The sequence below is a fragment of the Heteronotia binoei genome, chromosome 21 (genome assembly GCF_032191835.1).
Source record: "Heteronotia binoei isolate CCM8104 ecotype False Entrance Well chromosome 21, APGP_CSIRO_Hbin_v1, whole genome shotgun sequence".
NCBI lineage: Eukaryota > Metazoa > Chordata > Lepidosauria > Squamata > Gekkonidae > Heteronotia > Heteronotia binoei.
The window spans coordinates 13,368,461-13,384,092 of record NC_083243.1 but is presented as its reverse complement, the minus strand read 5'-3'; the positions used below and the strand labels follow the sequence as shown (position 1 = coordinate 13,384,092).

At 49.9% G+C, this 15,632-nt stretch overlaps 1 protein-coding gene and 1 non-coding gene across 2 annotated transcripts in view; one reads left to right on the top strand and one right to left on the bottom strand.

Moving 5' to 3' along the window:
* The window catches only part of ARMH4 (armadillo like helical domain containing 4), a 79,589-nt gene that overhangs the window by 44,355 nt on the left and 19,602 nt on the right, over positions 1–15,632 (top strand). Inside the window, 1 exon segment of the mRNA XM_060261277.1 lies at positions 14,191–14,457. Coding sequence (XP_060117260.1) covers positions 14,191–14,457 — 267 coding nt within the window.
* On the bottom strand, positions 955–1,027 carry TRNAL-GAG (transfer RNA leucine (anticodon GAG)). Its single transcript has one exon. It is a non-coding gene; the product is annotated as a tRNA-Leu (tRNA).

The window sequence follows — 15,632 nt, the reverse complement described above, 5'->3', positions numbered from 1 at the left end:
TGCCCATGAAAGGGCAGCTTCTGAGAGAGCTCTCTCTCAGCCCCGTCCACCTCACAGGGTGTCTGTTGTTTGGGGGAAGCTAAAGGCGATTGTGAGCTGCTCTGAGACTCTGTCCTTGAAAGGGCAGCTTCTGGGAGAGCTCTCTCTCAGCCCCACCCACCTTACAGGGTGTCTGTTGTGGGGGGAGAAGGGAAAGGAGATTGTAGGCTGCTCTGAGACTCTGTCCTTGGAAGGGCAGCTTCCGGGAGAGCTCTCTCTCAGCCCCACCCGCCTCACAGGGTGTCTGTTGTGGGGGAGGAAGAGAAAGGAGATTGTGAGGCGCTCTGAGATTCAGAGTGGACGGTGGGATATAAATCCAATATCCTATCCAACCCATCCCCCATGAGTTTTCCCTATTCCTTTTCCAGTTTCTGGCACAGCTTTGACTCTCAAGCTTTGACTCTGAGCCTGCTTAGGCGGGGAGGGCGGGATATAAATAAAATTTTATTATTATTATTATAAAAGCTTATACTTTTGAAAATCTTGTTAATCTTTAAGGTGTTCCTGGACTCCAGCCAGCAGAACAACACAGCTGTCCTCTTAAACTATCTCTGTGCCACTCTAGGAATTTGCCAGGAACTCTGTGGTTCTACTAGCAATTTCTAGAGGGGTGTGACATCACTTTCAGGGTTTTCCGGAAGTGACATAACCCCATTGTGCTGATGGCACCCTCCCAGATCCCCCTCCTCGAAATTCCACCAATCGGCGACCTCAGCTAGTTCACGCATTACAGTTTCTACGTGACCATCATCTGGACTTCCGCAAAAGTGTTCTGGGAGTGAACATATGCAGCTGCCTTATACTGAACCAGACCCTGGGTCCATCAAAGTCAGTATTGTCTACTCAGACTGGCAGCGGCTCTCCAGGGTCTCAAGCTGAGGTTTTTCACGCCTACTTGCCTGGATCCTTTTTAGTTGGAGATGCCAGGATTTGAACCTGGGACCTTCTGCTTCTCAAGCAGATGCTCTACCACTGAGCCATCGTCCCCTTCTCCAGTGCCCAGCTTGGAATTTAATTCCAAGGAACACGCAGTCCTGATTCAGGATGGGCTGCAACATGTGAAGAGAAGAGGCTTCAGTACTCCATGTTCCTGATGGAAGGGAACTGTTTTCCTTTGTGGGAAACTTATAGGTCAGGGGTGCTCAGCTTAAGACTCACACAGAATAAACTGAGAGCCAGTTTGGTGTAGTGGTTAAGTGCGCAGACTCTTATCTGGGAGAACCGGGTTTGATTCCCCACTCCTCCACTTGCACCTGCTGAGATGGCCTTGGGTCAGCCATAGCTCTGGCAGAGGTTGTCCTTGAAAGGGCAGCTGCTGGGAGAGCCCTCTCTAGCCCCACCCACCTCAAAGGGTGTCTGTTGTGGGGGAGGAAGGGAAAGGAGATTGTAGGCTGCTCTGAGACTCTGTCCTTGAAAGGGCAGCTGCTGGGAGAGCTCTCTCAGCCCCACCCACCTCACAGGGTGTCTGTTGTGGGGGAGCAAGGGAAAGGAGATTGTAGGCCACTCTGAGACTCTGTCCTTGGAAGGGCAGCTGCTGTGAGAGCCCTCTCAGCCCCACCCACCTCACAGGGTGTCTGTTGTGGGGGAGGAAGGGAAAGGAGATTGTAGGCCGCTCTGAGACTCTGTCCTGGGAAGGGCAGCTGCTGTGAGAGCCCTCTCAGCCCCACCCACCTCACAGGGTGTCTGTTGTGGGGGAGGAAGGGAAAGGAGATTGTGAGCCGCTCTGAGACTCTGTCCTTGAAAGGGCAGCTGCTGGGAGAGCCCTCTCCAGCCCCACCCACCTCAAATGGTGTCTGTTGTGGGGGAGGAAGGGAAAGGAGATCGTGGGCCACTCTGAGACTCTGTCCTTGGAAGGGCAGCTTCTGGGAGAGCCCTCTCCAGCCCCACCCACCTCACAGGGTGTCTGTTGTGGGGGAGCAAGGGAAAGGAGATTGTAGGCCACTCTGAGACTCTGTCCTTGGAAGGGCAGCTGCTGTGAGAGCCCTCTCCAGCCCCACCCACCTCACAGGTTTTCTGTTGTGAGGAAGATAAAGGAGATTGTGAGCTGCTCAGAGACTGAAATTCGGAGTGGAGGGCGGGATATAAATCCAATATCATCGTCATCGTCATCATCAAATGTTTGAGAGCAGGAAGGAAGGCAGATTGGGGGGGGGAGAGGTGGGAAGAAAGCAGCTTTAACTTCAAATGAATTCTCCAGCTGGCTTGGAGAGGTGATTTCAAGAGACAAATGCCTTCTCCAAGCCGGCTGATAGGATGGTGGGGGCTTTGAAGGAAATGCGGGCCCTGCGGGACCTTGAACAGTTCCGCAGGGCCTGCAAGACCATCCTCTTCCGATTGGCTTTCGCTGACGAAGAAGGAAATTGTCAAGAAAACTGCCATCATAAAAGTAAACATAGCACTAGTACATTTTATTAATTTTAAAAATGTGATCAGAGTTTTAATTAAACTGTTAAACGTAGTTTTATTCAATTTTGTATAATCAATGTATGAATCATGTTGTTAGCCGCCCTGAGCCTGCTCCGGCTGGGAGAGCGGGATATAAATAAAAATAATAAATAAAAAAGAAGATATTGGATTTATATCCCGCCCTCCACCCTGAGGAGTCTCAGAGCGGCTCACAATTTCCTTTACCTTCCACAACAGACATCCTGTGAGGTGGGTGGGGCTGGAGAGGGCTCTCACAGCCCTTTCAAGGACAACCTCTGCCGGAGCTATGGCTGACCCAAGGCCATTCCAGCAGGTGCAAGTGGAGAAGTGGGGAATCAAACCCAGTTCTCCCAGATAAGAGTCCGCGCACTTAACCACTACACCAAACTGGCTCTCCACAGTAGTCATACAGTATGTGTAAAAGAGCCACAGTTTGTCCAACCCTGTTATAGGTACTGAGTGACTCTCTCTCTCGGCTTGGCTTCGCGAACGAAGATTTAAGAAGGGTGCAATAGTCCACGTTTGCTGCAGGCTCGCTGGTGGCTGATGCGGACAGTGATGCATAAATTTACTCAACCAGCCAAATAGCTCCTCCTCCTCGTGTTCCTCAGTCTTGCTCAGAATCAGGTCTGGGGCTGAGAGAGCTCTGACAGAAGCTGCCCTTTCAAGGACAACCTCTGCCAGAGCTATGGCTGACCCAAGGTCATTCCAGGAGCTGCAAGTGGAGGAGTGGGGAATCAAACCCGGTTCTCCCAGATAATTTTTCTGGGAGAATCTCCCTGGGAATTTTTCACTGCGGAACCCTGGAGTGTGTCTGACCCAACATCTGTAATATAGACTTCGTAACATCATGTGAACTGACACCACGTTGTCTCTGGGACTGGTTGTTTGGCGGTTTTGCAAGGTCCCGCAGTTCCACTTGTTTCCTTACTCTGCTTTTTTTAGTCTACGCCATTGCAGGCTTTGATCATCGGGGTTTCTAATTTGCATTGTGGATTATATCTTTATTTTGCTTGTTGCCTCGGGGAATTGTGTTCTTTTTTTTCTAAATCAGAAGGCAAGAGAACAAATAATAAGAATTCGGTGAGTGATTCCACAGCCGGTAATTTCAGCTCCCTCTACAGCCAATATCGGGGGATTAAAAATTATTTTTAGGATCCTGTTAAGCTGCCGCGGGGCATGTGATACAACACAATTAGAAAAGGAGTACAATTACAGACAAACGGGAAAGAAAAGAAGCAGAACACGGCAACAGTGGTGGGTAAAGATCAGTGGTGGGTAAAGAATATCCAGTTAAATAGCAGAAAGCTCAGTCATTCCGGGAAACACTGGAGAATACAACGCAGGTTTAACCTGGCGGGCACAATTAAAATAAAGAGTGCTCTCTGTCAGGTTCCCCAGCGCGGTGCTTGTGGACGCTGTGAAGCCCATAAACACCTTTCTTGGAGCCTATCAGAAAAAGAGTCAGTTTGGTGTAGTGGTTAGGTGTGCGGACTCTTATCTGGGAGAACCGGGTTTGATTCCCCACTCCTCCGCTTGCACCTGCTGGAATGACCTTGGGTCAGCCATAGCTCTGGCAGAGCTGTCCTTGAAAGGGCAGCTTCTGTCAGAGCTCTCTCAGCCCCACCCACCTCACAGGGTGTCTGTTGTGGAGGAAGAAGGTAAAGGAGATTGTGAGCCTCTCTGAGGCTGATTACAGACCAGCACTTAGGGCCGACTCAGAGGCACCTCTGAAGTCGGCCCAAATAATCCCTCCACACAGAAACATCTGCCGGGCCTCCCCAGCCTGCACTCACCCCGTCCTTCCGGCCACTCCACCTGGCTCTAAAAGCAACCACTTTGAAAGTGGTAGCAAATATTTGAGCCGGCTGGTAGTCGCCTTCCTGCCGTCTGGAAAGGGGAGAGTGGGGCGGCTTGGTGATGTGGAGCTGCTTCTGGGGGGTTTTTTTTGAAGGACCCAAGGAGAGCGCTGCAGCGCTCGTGCACATCAGCGCTTCTCCCTGAGGGTGAACAAAGAGGAATCCGGCTTCCGGGTCGAGCGCGGGGAGGCTCTGGGGTGGCTCATTTTGGGCCGTCCCGATTTGGGACGCCTCCAAGCCGCCCTGGAATGCCCGTCTGTTATCAGCCTGAGAGTCAGAGCGAAGGGCGGGATATAAATCCAATATCATCTTCTTCTACCAAGTGTTTTTATAAAGTGGGTGGGTCCAGTTGAGGCTTTTGCCCAGTGAGAGAGCTGACTGGCCATTGGAGAGCTGACTGGCCAGGCAGGTTTTTAAGTTGCTGCTTCAGCAGTAGCTGCCTCCACAGCACGAGGGTCTTCCCTGTATGACGGAGAAAAAGCTGCGTGTAGGCAAGAAAAGGTTAATGGTACATCGATTTTAAATGACATTCTGTTAAATAGAGCTTCTGCCTAAAATGCGGAAGAGCTACTATTAGCGTTATGCATGACTTCGCTCTCTGAGATTTTGTGGACGGCTTTGCTTCTTGGCAGTGGCCCCGTGGCGCAGAGTGGTAAAGCAGCAGTACTGCAGTACTGTGGTCTGAACTCTCTACTCATGAACTGAGTTGGTTTCTGGCAGAAGCTGGTTCAGGTAGCCGGCCCAAGGTTGACTCAGCCTTCCATCCTTCCGAGGTTGGTAAAATGAGTACCCAGCTTGCTGGAGGGGGGAAGTGTAAAAGACTGGGGAAGGCAATGGCAAACCACCCCGCAAAAAGTCTGCCGTGAAAATGTTGTAAAAGCAAGGTCACTCCAGAGTCGGAAACGACTGGTGCTTGCACAGGGAACTTTTCCTTTTCTTTGCTGCTTGGCGGCAGCCATTATGTGGCCAGGTACACTGCTTACGGCAGCCATATTTTTGTAGCAGGAGCTCCTTTGCATGTTAGGCCACACACCCCTGATGTAACCTGATGTAACTGGAGAGCCAGTTTGGTGTAGTGGTTAAGTGTGCGGACTCTTATCTGGGAGAACCGGGTTTGATTCCCCACTCCTCCACTTGCACCTGCTGGAATGGCCTTGGGTCAGCCATAGCTCTGGCAGAGGTTGTCCTTGAAAGGGCAGCTGCTGTGAGAGCCCTCTCCAGCCCTACCCACCTCACAGGGTGTCTGTTGTGGGGAAAGAAGATAAATAAGATTGTAAGTCGCTCTGAGACTCTGTCCTTGAAAGGGCAGCTGCTGTGAGAACCCTCTCAGCCCCACCCACCTCACAGGGTGTCTATTGTGGGGGAGGAAGGAAAAGGAGATTGTGAGCCGCTCTGAGACTCTTCGGAGTGGAGGGCGGGATATAAATCCAATATCTTCTTCTACCTCACAGGGTGTCTGTTGTGGGGGAGGAAGGGAAAGGAGATTGTGAGCCGCTCTGAGACTCTTCGGAGTGGAGGGCGGGATATAAATCCAATATCTTCATCTACCTCACAGGGTGTCTGTTGTGGGGGAGGAAGGGAAAGGAGATTGTGAGCTGCTCTGAGACTCTTCGGAGTGGAGGGCGGGATATAAATCCAATATCTTCTTCTTCTTCTTCAATCCTCCTGGAGCTTACAGGAGACCCTGTACAAACAGCCCTGTAAGCTCTTGGAGGATTGGCTACATAAGTGGGGTGTAATCAGCGCTGGTCCAGGAGCCCATGGTGCCCCAGGCAAGGACACACACCCCGCCGCAGCGCCACGCCCTGGCGCAGTGCCCGCCCGCTCCCTCCCTTCCTGTCGCCTCCCCCCCCCCCCCACTCCAATCTATGTTCCTAGCTCTGGGCTATTAAGCCCAGAATACTCGAACAATCATTTCCCCACAGCATATACGAGACAGCAGTTGGTGTTTCTGTTTCTTTTGGAAGAGGTTTCCGAGGGGCCAAAGTTAAGCAGCTCCAGAATCCTTAATGTTGGCCCTGACCTTAATATATGCCCCATTTCTTCTAATTATCTAATCTAAAGAAGCATGCCAATTTATCTGGACAAGGACAACAAGATCCCAACTTTGGATCAGGCCAATGGCCCATCCAGTCCGACACTCTTGTGTCACACTTAAGAACATAAGAGAAGCCATGTTGGGTCGGGCCAATGGCCCATACAGTCCAACACTCTGTATCACACAGTGGCCAAAAAAGAAAGGAGGTTCACAAGTGGGCCTAGAAGCCCTTTCACTTTGCCCCCCACTCTAAGCACCAAGGATACAGAGCATCACTGCTCCAGACGGTTCCATATGAACATATGAAGCTGCCTTATACTGAATCAGACCCTCAGTCCATCAAAGTCAGTATTGTCTACTCAGACTGGCAGCGGCTCTCCAGGGTCTCAAGCTGAGGTTTTTCATGCCTACTTGCTTGGACCCTTTTTAGTTGGAGATGCCAGGGATTGAACCTGGGATCTTCTGCTTCCCCAGCAGATGCTTTACCACTAAGACACCGTCCCTTCAATAATATGCTGCGGCTAATAGCCACTGAAGGACCTCTGCTCCATATTTTTATCCAAACCCCTCTTGAAGCTGGCTATGCTTGTAGCCGCCACCACCTCCTGTGGCAGTGAATTCCACATGTTAATCACCCTTTGGGTGAAGAAGGACTTCCTTTTATCTGTTCTAACCCAACTGCTCAGCTATTTCATTGAATGCCCATGAGTTCTTGTATTGTGAGAAAGGGAGAAAAGTATTTCTTTCTCTACTTTCTCCATTCCATGCATAATCTTGTAAACCTCTATCATGTCACCCCGCAGTCGACGTTTCTCCAAGCTAAAAAGCCCCAAGCGTTTTAACCTTTCTTCACAGGGAAAGTGTTCCAAACCTTTAATCATTCTAGTTGCCCTTTTCTGGACTTTTTCCAATGTTATAATATCCTTTTTGAGGTGCGGTGACCAGAATTGTACACAGTATTCCAAATGAGACCGCACCATCGATTTATACAGGGGCATTATGATACTGGCTGATTTATTTTCAATTCCCTTCCTAATAATTCTCAGCATGCCGTCGGCCTTTTTTATTGCAATCGCACACTGTCTTGACGTTTTCAGTGAGTTATCTACCACAACCCCAAGATCTCTCTCTTGGTCAGTCTCTGCCAGTTCACACCCCATCAACTTGTATTTGCAGCTGGGATTCTTGGCCCCAATGTGCACTTGGCCACACTGAACCTCATCTGCCACGTTGACGCCCACTCACCCAGCCTCAACGGATCCCTTTGGAGTGCCTCACAATCCTCTCAGGTTCTTACCACCCTGAACAATTTAGTGTCATCTGCAAACTTGGCCACTTCACCGCTTACTCTCAACACCAAATCATTTATGAACAAGTTAAAGAGCATGGGACCCAGTACTGAGCCCTGCGGCACCCCACTGCTTACCATCTTCCACTGTGAAGATTGCCCATTTATGCTCACTCTCTGCTTCCTATTAATTAGCCATTTTTGATCCACAACTTTCTCAAAGTCTGCACTATTTCTTTGTGACAGATAGGTGGCAGTGTTCCCTATTGTTTTATGCTGCAAGAATTTGGGGAGGATATTTGGAAGAAAGGCTCCCAGCTATTTCACACATTATGCTGAGTTACGGACACCCCTTCTCTACTGATAAGCTGGCCAGCTGCAGTTCCTTACTGGCAGCAAAAGGAGGTCTAGGCTGACGACACGGTGATGTCACTTCCCACGTGCACCGGAAGTAACATCCATCACACTGCTGACGGCATGAGAATACTCAGGCATTTGGGCAAAAATGACTTCTACCATAGAGTTTTTGCCTGAATACAAGAATGTCCTGACATTGGTGATGTGATGATGTCACTTCCAGTCTGCGCTGGCAGTGTAGTAATCATATTGCTGGCTTAGCTACTGGTAAACTCTTCCCTGTACACAGGGGCAAACCCAACTGTATCCTCTGTGTGTGTGTTTCAGACAACTGCAGTTCCTTAAGGAGTACCTCTCGGCTTGGCTTCGCGAACGAAGATTTAAGAAGGGTGCAGTAGTCCACGTTTGCTGCAGGCTCGCTGGTGGCTGACAAGACCAATGTGGGACAGGCAGGTCCAGCCGCAGCGGCTGCAGGGAAAAGTCTGATTTAGGGTTGGTCCTGTAGCAGTGCGATTCTTCCTCAATCTCCTTTTGTCCTCAAGACCAGCTATGCGTGTGTTCTCAAAGGAAGAGACAGCCTGGTGGATGGTGTGCCTCCATGCTTTGCGATCTGAGGCTAGGTCAGACCACTGGTGATGGTTGATGTGACAGGTGCTAAGGGATTTCTTCAAGGAGTCCTTGTACCTCTTCTTTGGTGCCCCTCTATTTCGATGGCCGGTGGAGAGTTCGCCATACAGGGCAATCTTGGGAAGGCGGTGGTTTTCCATCCTAGAAATATGCCCTGCCCAGCGCAGCTGCGTCTTCAACAGCAGTGCCTCGATGCTGGTAACCTCTGCCCGCTTGAGGACTTCAGTGTTGGTCACAAAGTCACTCCAGTGGATGTTGAGGATGGTGCGAAGGCAGCGCTGATGAAAGCGCTCAAGGAGTCGCAGGTGATGACGGTATAAAACCCACGATTCGGAGCCATAGATGAGGGTTGTCATCACAACCGCTTTGTAAACATTGATCTTTGTGCCTTTTTTCAGATGCTTGTTGCTCCACACTCTTTTGTGCAGTCGGCCAAATGCACGGTTTGCCTTTGCCAGCCTGTTGTCAATCTCCTTGTCGATCTTGGCATCTGAGGAGATGATGCACCCCAGGTAGCTGAACTGCTGGACTGTCTTCAGAACTGATTCACCCACAGTGATGCAGGGAGGGTGATAATCTTCCTGGGGTGCAGGCTGGTGGAGAACTTCTGTCTTCTTCAGACTAACTTCTAGGCCGAATAGCTTGGCAGCCTCTGCAAAGCAGGACGTCATATGCTGCAGAGCTGATACCGAGTGGGAGACGAGTGCAGCATCATCAGCAAACAGTAGCTCTCGGATGAGTTTTTCCATTGTCTTGGAGTGTGCCTTTAGTCGCCTCAGGTTGAACAGGCTGCCATCGGTGCGATAGCGGATGTAGACACCATCGTCCTCATCTAGATCTACTGCGGCTCTTTGAAGCATCATGCTAAAGAAGATCGTAAAGAGAGTTGGCGCGAGAACGCAGCCTTGCTTTACACCTGTGCCTATTGGGAAGGGCTCCGAGAGGTCGTTGCAGTGTCTGACTTGGCCTCGCTGGTCTTCGTGTAGCTGGATGATCATGCTGAGGAACCTTGGGGGACATCCTAAACATTCCAAGATTTGCCACAGGCCTTTCCTGCTAACGGTATCGAAAGCTTTGGTAAGGTCGACAAAAGTCACATACAGACCCTTGTTCTGTTCCCTGCATTTCTCTTGGAGCTGCCTGAGAACAAATACCATGTCGGTGGTGCTCCTGTTAGCTCTGAAGCCGCACTGGCTCTCTGGGAGGAGTTCTTCTGCAATGGTGGGCACCAGTCTGTTCAGGAGTATTCTGGCAAGGATTTTGCCTGCGATGGAGAGCAGGGTTATCCCCCGGTAGTTGGAGCAGTCTGACTTTTCCCCTTTGTTCTTGTATAGGGTGATGATGATTGCATCGCGAAAGTCCTGTGGTAATTTGCCTTGTTCCCAGCAGGTGACAAGTACTTTGTGAAGTGAGCTATGTAGTACTGTGCCCCCATGCTTCCAGATCTCTGGTGGAATTCCATCAACTCCTGCTGCCTTGCCACTTTTCAGTTGCTTGATGGCTTTAACAGTCTCTTCTAGGGTGGGGATCTCATCCAACTCTGTTTTCACCGGTTGAAGTGGGGTGAGGTGGATTGCTGAATCTTGAACTACGCGGTTGGCACTGAAGAGAACCTGAAAATACTCCGACCACCGGTTCAGTATGGATGCCTTGTCTGTGAGGAGCACTTGGCCGTCTGCACTATGCAAGGGACTCTGAGCCTGATATGATGGACCATATACTGCCTTCAGGGCTTCGTAGAACCCTCTTAAATCACCAGTGTCTGCACACAGCTGGGTTCTCTCTGCAAGCTTGGTCCACCACTCGTTCTGAATGTCTCGAAGCTTGCGCTGGAGGTTGCTACATGCAGCGCGAAAGGTTGCTTTTTTCCCAGGACAGGAGGGCTGAGCAAGATGTGCTTGGTAGGCAGATCTCTTTTTTGCCAGTAATTCTTGGATCTCTTGATTGTTCTCATCAAACCAGTCCTTGTTCTTCCTTGTGGAGAACCCGAGGACTTCTTCAGAGATCTGCAGGACGGTAGTTTTTAGGTGTTCCCAGAGCGCTTCTGGAGAAGGGTCTGTGGGGCAACTGAGGTCCTCAATTCTTGACTGGAGTTTTGCCTGGAAGGCAGCTTTAACTTCGGCTGACTGGAGGCTGCCAACCTGAAACTTCCTCCGAGGGATACCTCCTCTCCTGGGTGTGGGTTTAAAGTGAAGACGGAGATTGCAGCGTACAAGACGATGATCCGTATGACATTCTGCGCTGGGCATTACTCGGGTGTGTAAGACATCTCGAAGGTCTCTCTGGCGCACCAGAATGTAGTCGATAAGGTGCCAATGCTTGGACCGTGGGTGCATCCAGGTTGTCTTCAGACTGTTCTTCTGCTGGAAGATAGTGTTGGTGATGGTGAGCTGGTGCTCCATGCAGAATTCTAGCAGAAGGCGCCCGTTGTCATTGCAGTTGCCAATGCCGTGTTTGCCAAGTACTCCTTTCCAGGCTTCCGAGTCTTTACCTACTCTGGCATTGAAGTCGCCAAGGATGATCACCTTGTCCTCTGTAGGGGTCTTCCGTACGAGGTTGCGTAGATCAGCATAGAACTTGTTCTTTTCTGCAGGATCTGCTTGAAGGGTTGGGGCATACACACTGAAGAGTGTTGCATGCTGCTTGTTTTGAAGTGGGAGGCGCATGGACATGATGCGATCTGAGTGACCTGTTGGAAGGTTTTCGAGTTTGGAGGCAATGGAGTTCCTGACCATGAAGCCAACGCCAGAAAGGCGGCTCTCAGCCTTTGACTTACCCGACCAGTAGAGGGTATAGCCAGCACCGTGTTCTTGAAGACTACCTTCCTCAGGGAAACGGACCTCACTGAGAGCTGCTATGTCGATATTCAACCTGAGAAGTTCGTGGGCAACTAGAGCAGAGCGTCGTTCAGGGCGACCACTGCCTACTGTGTCAAGCATGGTTCTGATGTTCCAACACGCAAGCTTTAGTCTTTGCACACTTTGTGAGGCAGGTGCATGCCTTTTCTTTGTTGTTATTTTTCGACCGCAAGTAAGGATGCCCGTTGACCGCGGCTAGCCAACTGGGGTGGGGGAGACGAGCTTTGTTTAGGCCACCTTTTCTAGGCCCCTCTCCATGTGGAGCAAGCAGTGCTGTCCCTAGATAAGGCTGCTTGGTCATTCAGGGTGCTGCCGAAAGATGCTTTCGTCTCCGGGTTAGCATCAGGCGACCAATATCCTGAACCGCCTACATGCAGGATCGGGACTGCGGCTTCCAGTGGCACCTTCCACCTGCCGTTTCGCCCCTTGCCTATCGCTGCAGGACTTGATGTGTTGTGGGTTGTGTGTGTGGATATGCCCTTCAGGCCTGCGCAGAGGAATTTTTTAGGTGAAGCGCAGTGTGCGCGGTACTGGCTCCACCCTTTCACCTGGGGGTCATCTGCCATGGCCCAGTAAGCCGGGACGCCGGCAGTGAGTCCTCCAGGTGGTAGGTGTTACATTAACGAGCTCTATCTGCCCGGGTTTGATGTTAGAGTTTTCCTTCTCTTAGGCTGACGAAGTTGGTGGGCCCAGCCTGCCCATCCGGTTATACCGCCGGACAATTCGGTCGCACCATGACGTAGCAAACTCTGTGAAAACGGGGGGGACCAGCGAGAAGGTGTTGCTACGGATGCAGTAATGCAGGAGAGGCCATTGCAGTGACCATCTGCCAGGCATAGCCAGACAGTGACCACGCGGCGTTCACTACACCGGGAGAGGAGAGGCTATGTATTGCGCATGCACTTTCCCTGGGGGGGGTAGGATTCCCAGAGGGAGCCCACCCCCCACCACCCCCAGGTAAGGAGTACCTACAAGTCCTCTTAAGTGTCTTGTTAGCTGCCATGGGCATTTTGGCACTGTAGGTACTGTTGCCAAAGAGAGAGCCAGTTTGGTGTAGTGGTTAAGTGTGCGGACTCTTATCTGGAAGAACCGGGTTTGTTTCCCCACTCCTCCACTTGCTCCTGCTGGAATAGCCTTGTGTCAGCCATAGTTTTCGTAGGAGTTGTCCTTGAAAGGGCAGCTGCTGTGAGAGCCCTCTCCAGCCCCACCCACCTCACAGGGTGCCTGTTGTGGGGGAGAGAAGCTAAAGGAGATTGTGAGCCGCTCTGAGATTCGGAGTGGAGGGCGGGATATAAATCCAATATCATCATCTTCTTGCCAGCTGCACTTTGTAAAATCTTAGAACTGCTCTATAAACAGCTGAAGGACTGTGAAGGGTTAATTCTTCACAGATGCAAAGAGCCTTGAGTGGCAGGCTGCTTTAAGCAATCTGATGGGTTAGCATCAGCTGAGCAGAGAGAGGCTTTAGAGCTGAGCGCTGAGGAGGAGAATTTATTTGGAATTCAGCCTTGACTGAGAGCAGTTTAACACAGACAGGAGAACTGGGGAAAGTTGTCAAATATGGGTAGTTAGATGGAGACTCCTATTTGGGCCAAGGGAAGGGGATAGATCTTATAGAGAAAGAAGGAATTTCCCTACCCAATCTAAACAAGGTGACAGCTCTAAAGAGCAGTGTTCCCTCTAAGCTAGTATCAGTTCAGTTTTTTAGCCCCTGGCTCATACATTTTTGTCTTAACTCAGGAAAAATGACCCCAGACCAAATTAATTTATGCGGTAGCAGTGCAGTAGCAGTGATTCTCTGTATTCTGGGTGCTTGGGGGGGGGGGCACAATGGGAGGACTTCTTTTGTCCTGGCTCCACTTGTAGACCTCATGATGGCACTTGATGGGGTTTTTTGGCCACTGTGTGACACAGAGTGTTGGACTGGATGGGCCATTGGCCTAATCCATGACTTCTCTTATGTTCTTATGAATAATGCCAGTAGCTCACAAAGTAGAATTTTTGCACACAAGACTCCACAGCTTAGAGGGAACATTGCCAAAGAGTACAGAGATTCCTGGTCTGATATGGTTAGAAACTGACTTTAGAGACCTTAAGAATCTGTTAAAAACTTGAGACAAGTTCTGGTGCTTCAAGAGAAGAGGTTTGGTTATTGGAAAAAGTATACCAGTCTTTTGGAAATTGAAAGAGTCAGAGAATACTCCAAGAAAGTGTACTAGGGTGTTTGGGAAATAGCTTAAGAAATTCTCATTAAGAAACTCTCATTGCTAGAACTTAAGTCTGTGTGTATACTGATTTTACCTCAGAGATATCTATATTGAGTTACCTCAGAGATTTTACCCCAGATGTCACCTGAGTTACCTCAGAAATTTTATCCCAATTTCGCATTACCTTTCACCCCTATGCTGAATAAAATATTTTTTGGGGGGGTTATTTTCAAAATCCCTCATGTGCCATTGAAGTTATTTAAGTTAAAGGGACCCCCTGATCCTTCCCTCTGGTTCCTGGGCTGAGCCATTGGCCAAAATATCAGTGTGACAGGGTGGGACAGCCAGAGTTCTTCAGCAAAGAAGAAAACACTTTACTAGGGCGGCTCAGTCAGTAAAGGGAAGGAGAACCGGAAGGATGCGGATGATTAATTATCATAGAAACTTTCTGCATTTTTCTCAAAATTGCCTTGTTTTGATACCTGTCTAGAGGAGGAGGAGGAGGAGGAAGATGAAGAAGAGGAGGAAGAAGAAGAACCAGATGAAGAGGAAGAGGAGGAAGATGATGAGGATGAAAAAGATGCCAACTTGATGAATGAGAGCCTGGAGGGAGATGCTGGCCAGGATGGTTTCACTCTGCCTGAAGAGACATCTCAAGACCCCTTGGAGAGCCTGGAGAATCCTGTTGGGGAACTCTCTGGAGTGTCATACCAGGTTCCAGGTGCCATTGAATGGGAAAGGCAGAACCAAGGCCTAGGTAAGCAAAACATTCTCTAGTCCACATGGAGCTTTCACAGCAATCCATCCAGAAGCTTGTGGGGAAAGATTCATACCCTGAATACTGTTAAACAACTATGAAGTTAGAAAGCCAGCAGAGAGGTGGAGGCTATCCCGTGTTTTGGAAAGAGCGTCCAATGTATGAATAATCTGTCCCTATGGAAGAGAAATTGTGGGCACTAGACAGCCTCTGGTTCATTCCATAGGGATGATGTGGTACATTCATGGAAAAAAATATCTGTGGAAGAGCCAATTTGGTGTAGTGGTTAAGTGCGTAGACTCTTATCTGGAAGAACCGGGTTTGATTCCCCACTCCTCCACTTGCACCTGCTGGAATGGCATTGGGTCAACCACAGCTCTGGCAGAGTTGTCTTTGGAAGGGCAGCTTCTGAGAGAGCTCTCTCAGCCCCACCAACCTCACAGGAGGGTGTCTGTTGTGGGCGGTGGGGTGGGGAGGTAAAGGAGATTGTAGGCTGCTCCGAGATTCAGAGTTAAGGGCAGAGTATAAATCCAATATGTTTTTTTAAAAGGAGCTAAGAAATGGGAGTAGGGTGGTAATAGATGGCCATGTGAGGAAACCTGAAGGCCAAGACATAGCAGGGATCCTTGGAGAGATAAAAGAGGCACAGGTGATTGAAGTCTCCAAACCAAGGTTTGGGAGCAGGAGTGCTTGATGTTAAATAACAGTGTGGATAAAAGAGAGTGGACCTCTCTGAAACCTGGTAGAAGGGGTAGAAGAAGAAGACTGCAGATTTATACCCCACACTTCTCTCTGAATCAGAGACTCAGAGCGGCTTACAATCTCCTATATCAGGGGTGTCAAACATGCAGTTTGGGGGCTGAATCAGGTCCCCGGAGGGCTCCTATCAGGCCCCCAAGCAACTGGCTGTCATCTGCTTCCTTCTCCCTCTCTCTTGCTTCCTTCTGCATAACAGCTTGCCTTGCAAGGCTTGCTCGATTGCTCAGGAACTACAGAGCAAAACCTCTATTTTCTCCATTGGCTGGGATTCCTCCCCCCCAGTCCCCTGGCAAAGGAAGGAAAGAGGGAGAGCTTCCTTTGCCCAGTTCCATGGATCCCATGGGAGAAATACAAAGAAAGCATCCTTAAGACCAATGAATGCTAACGTTTTAAGCATGTTTTAATTTTTTTAAATA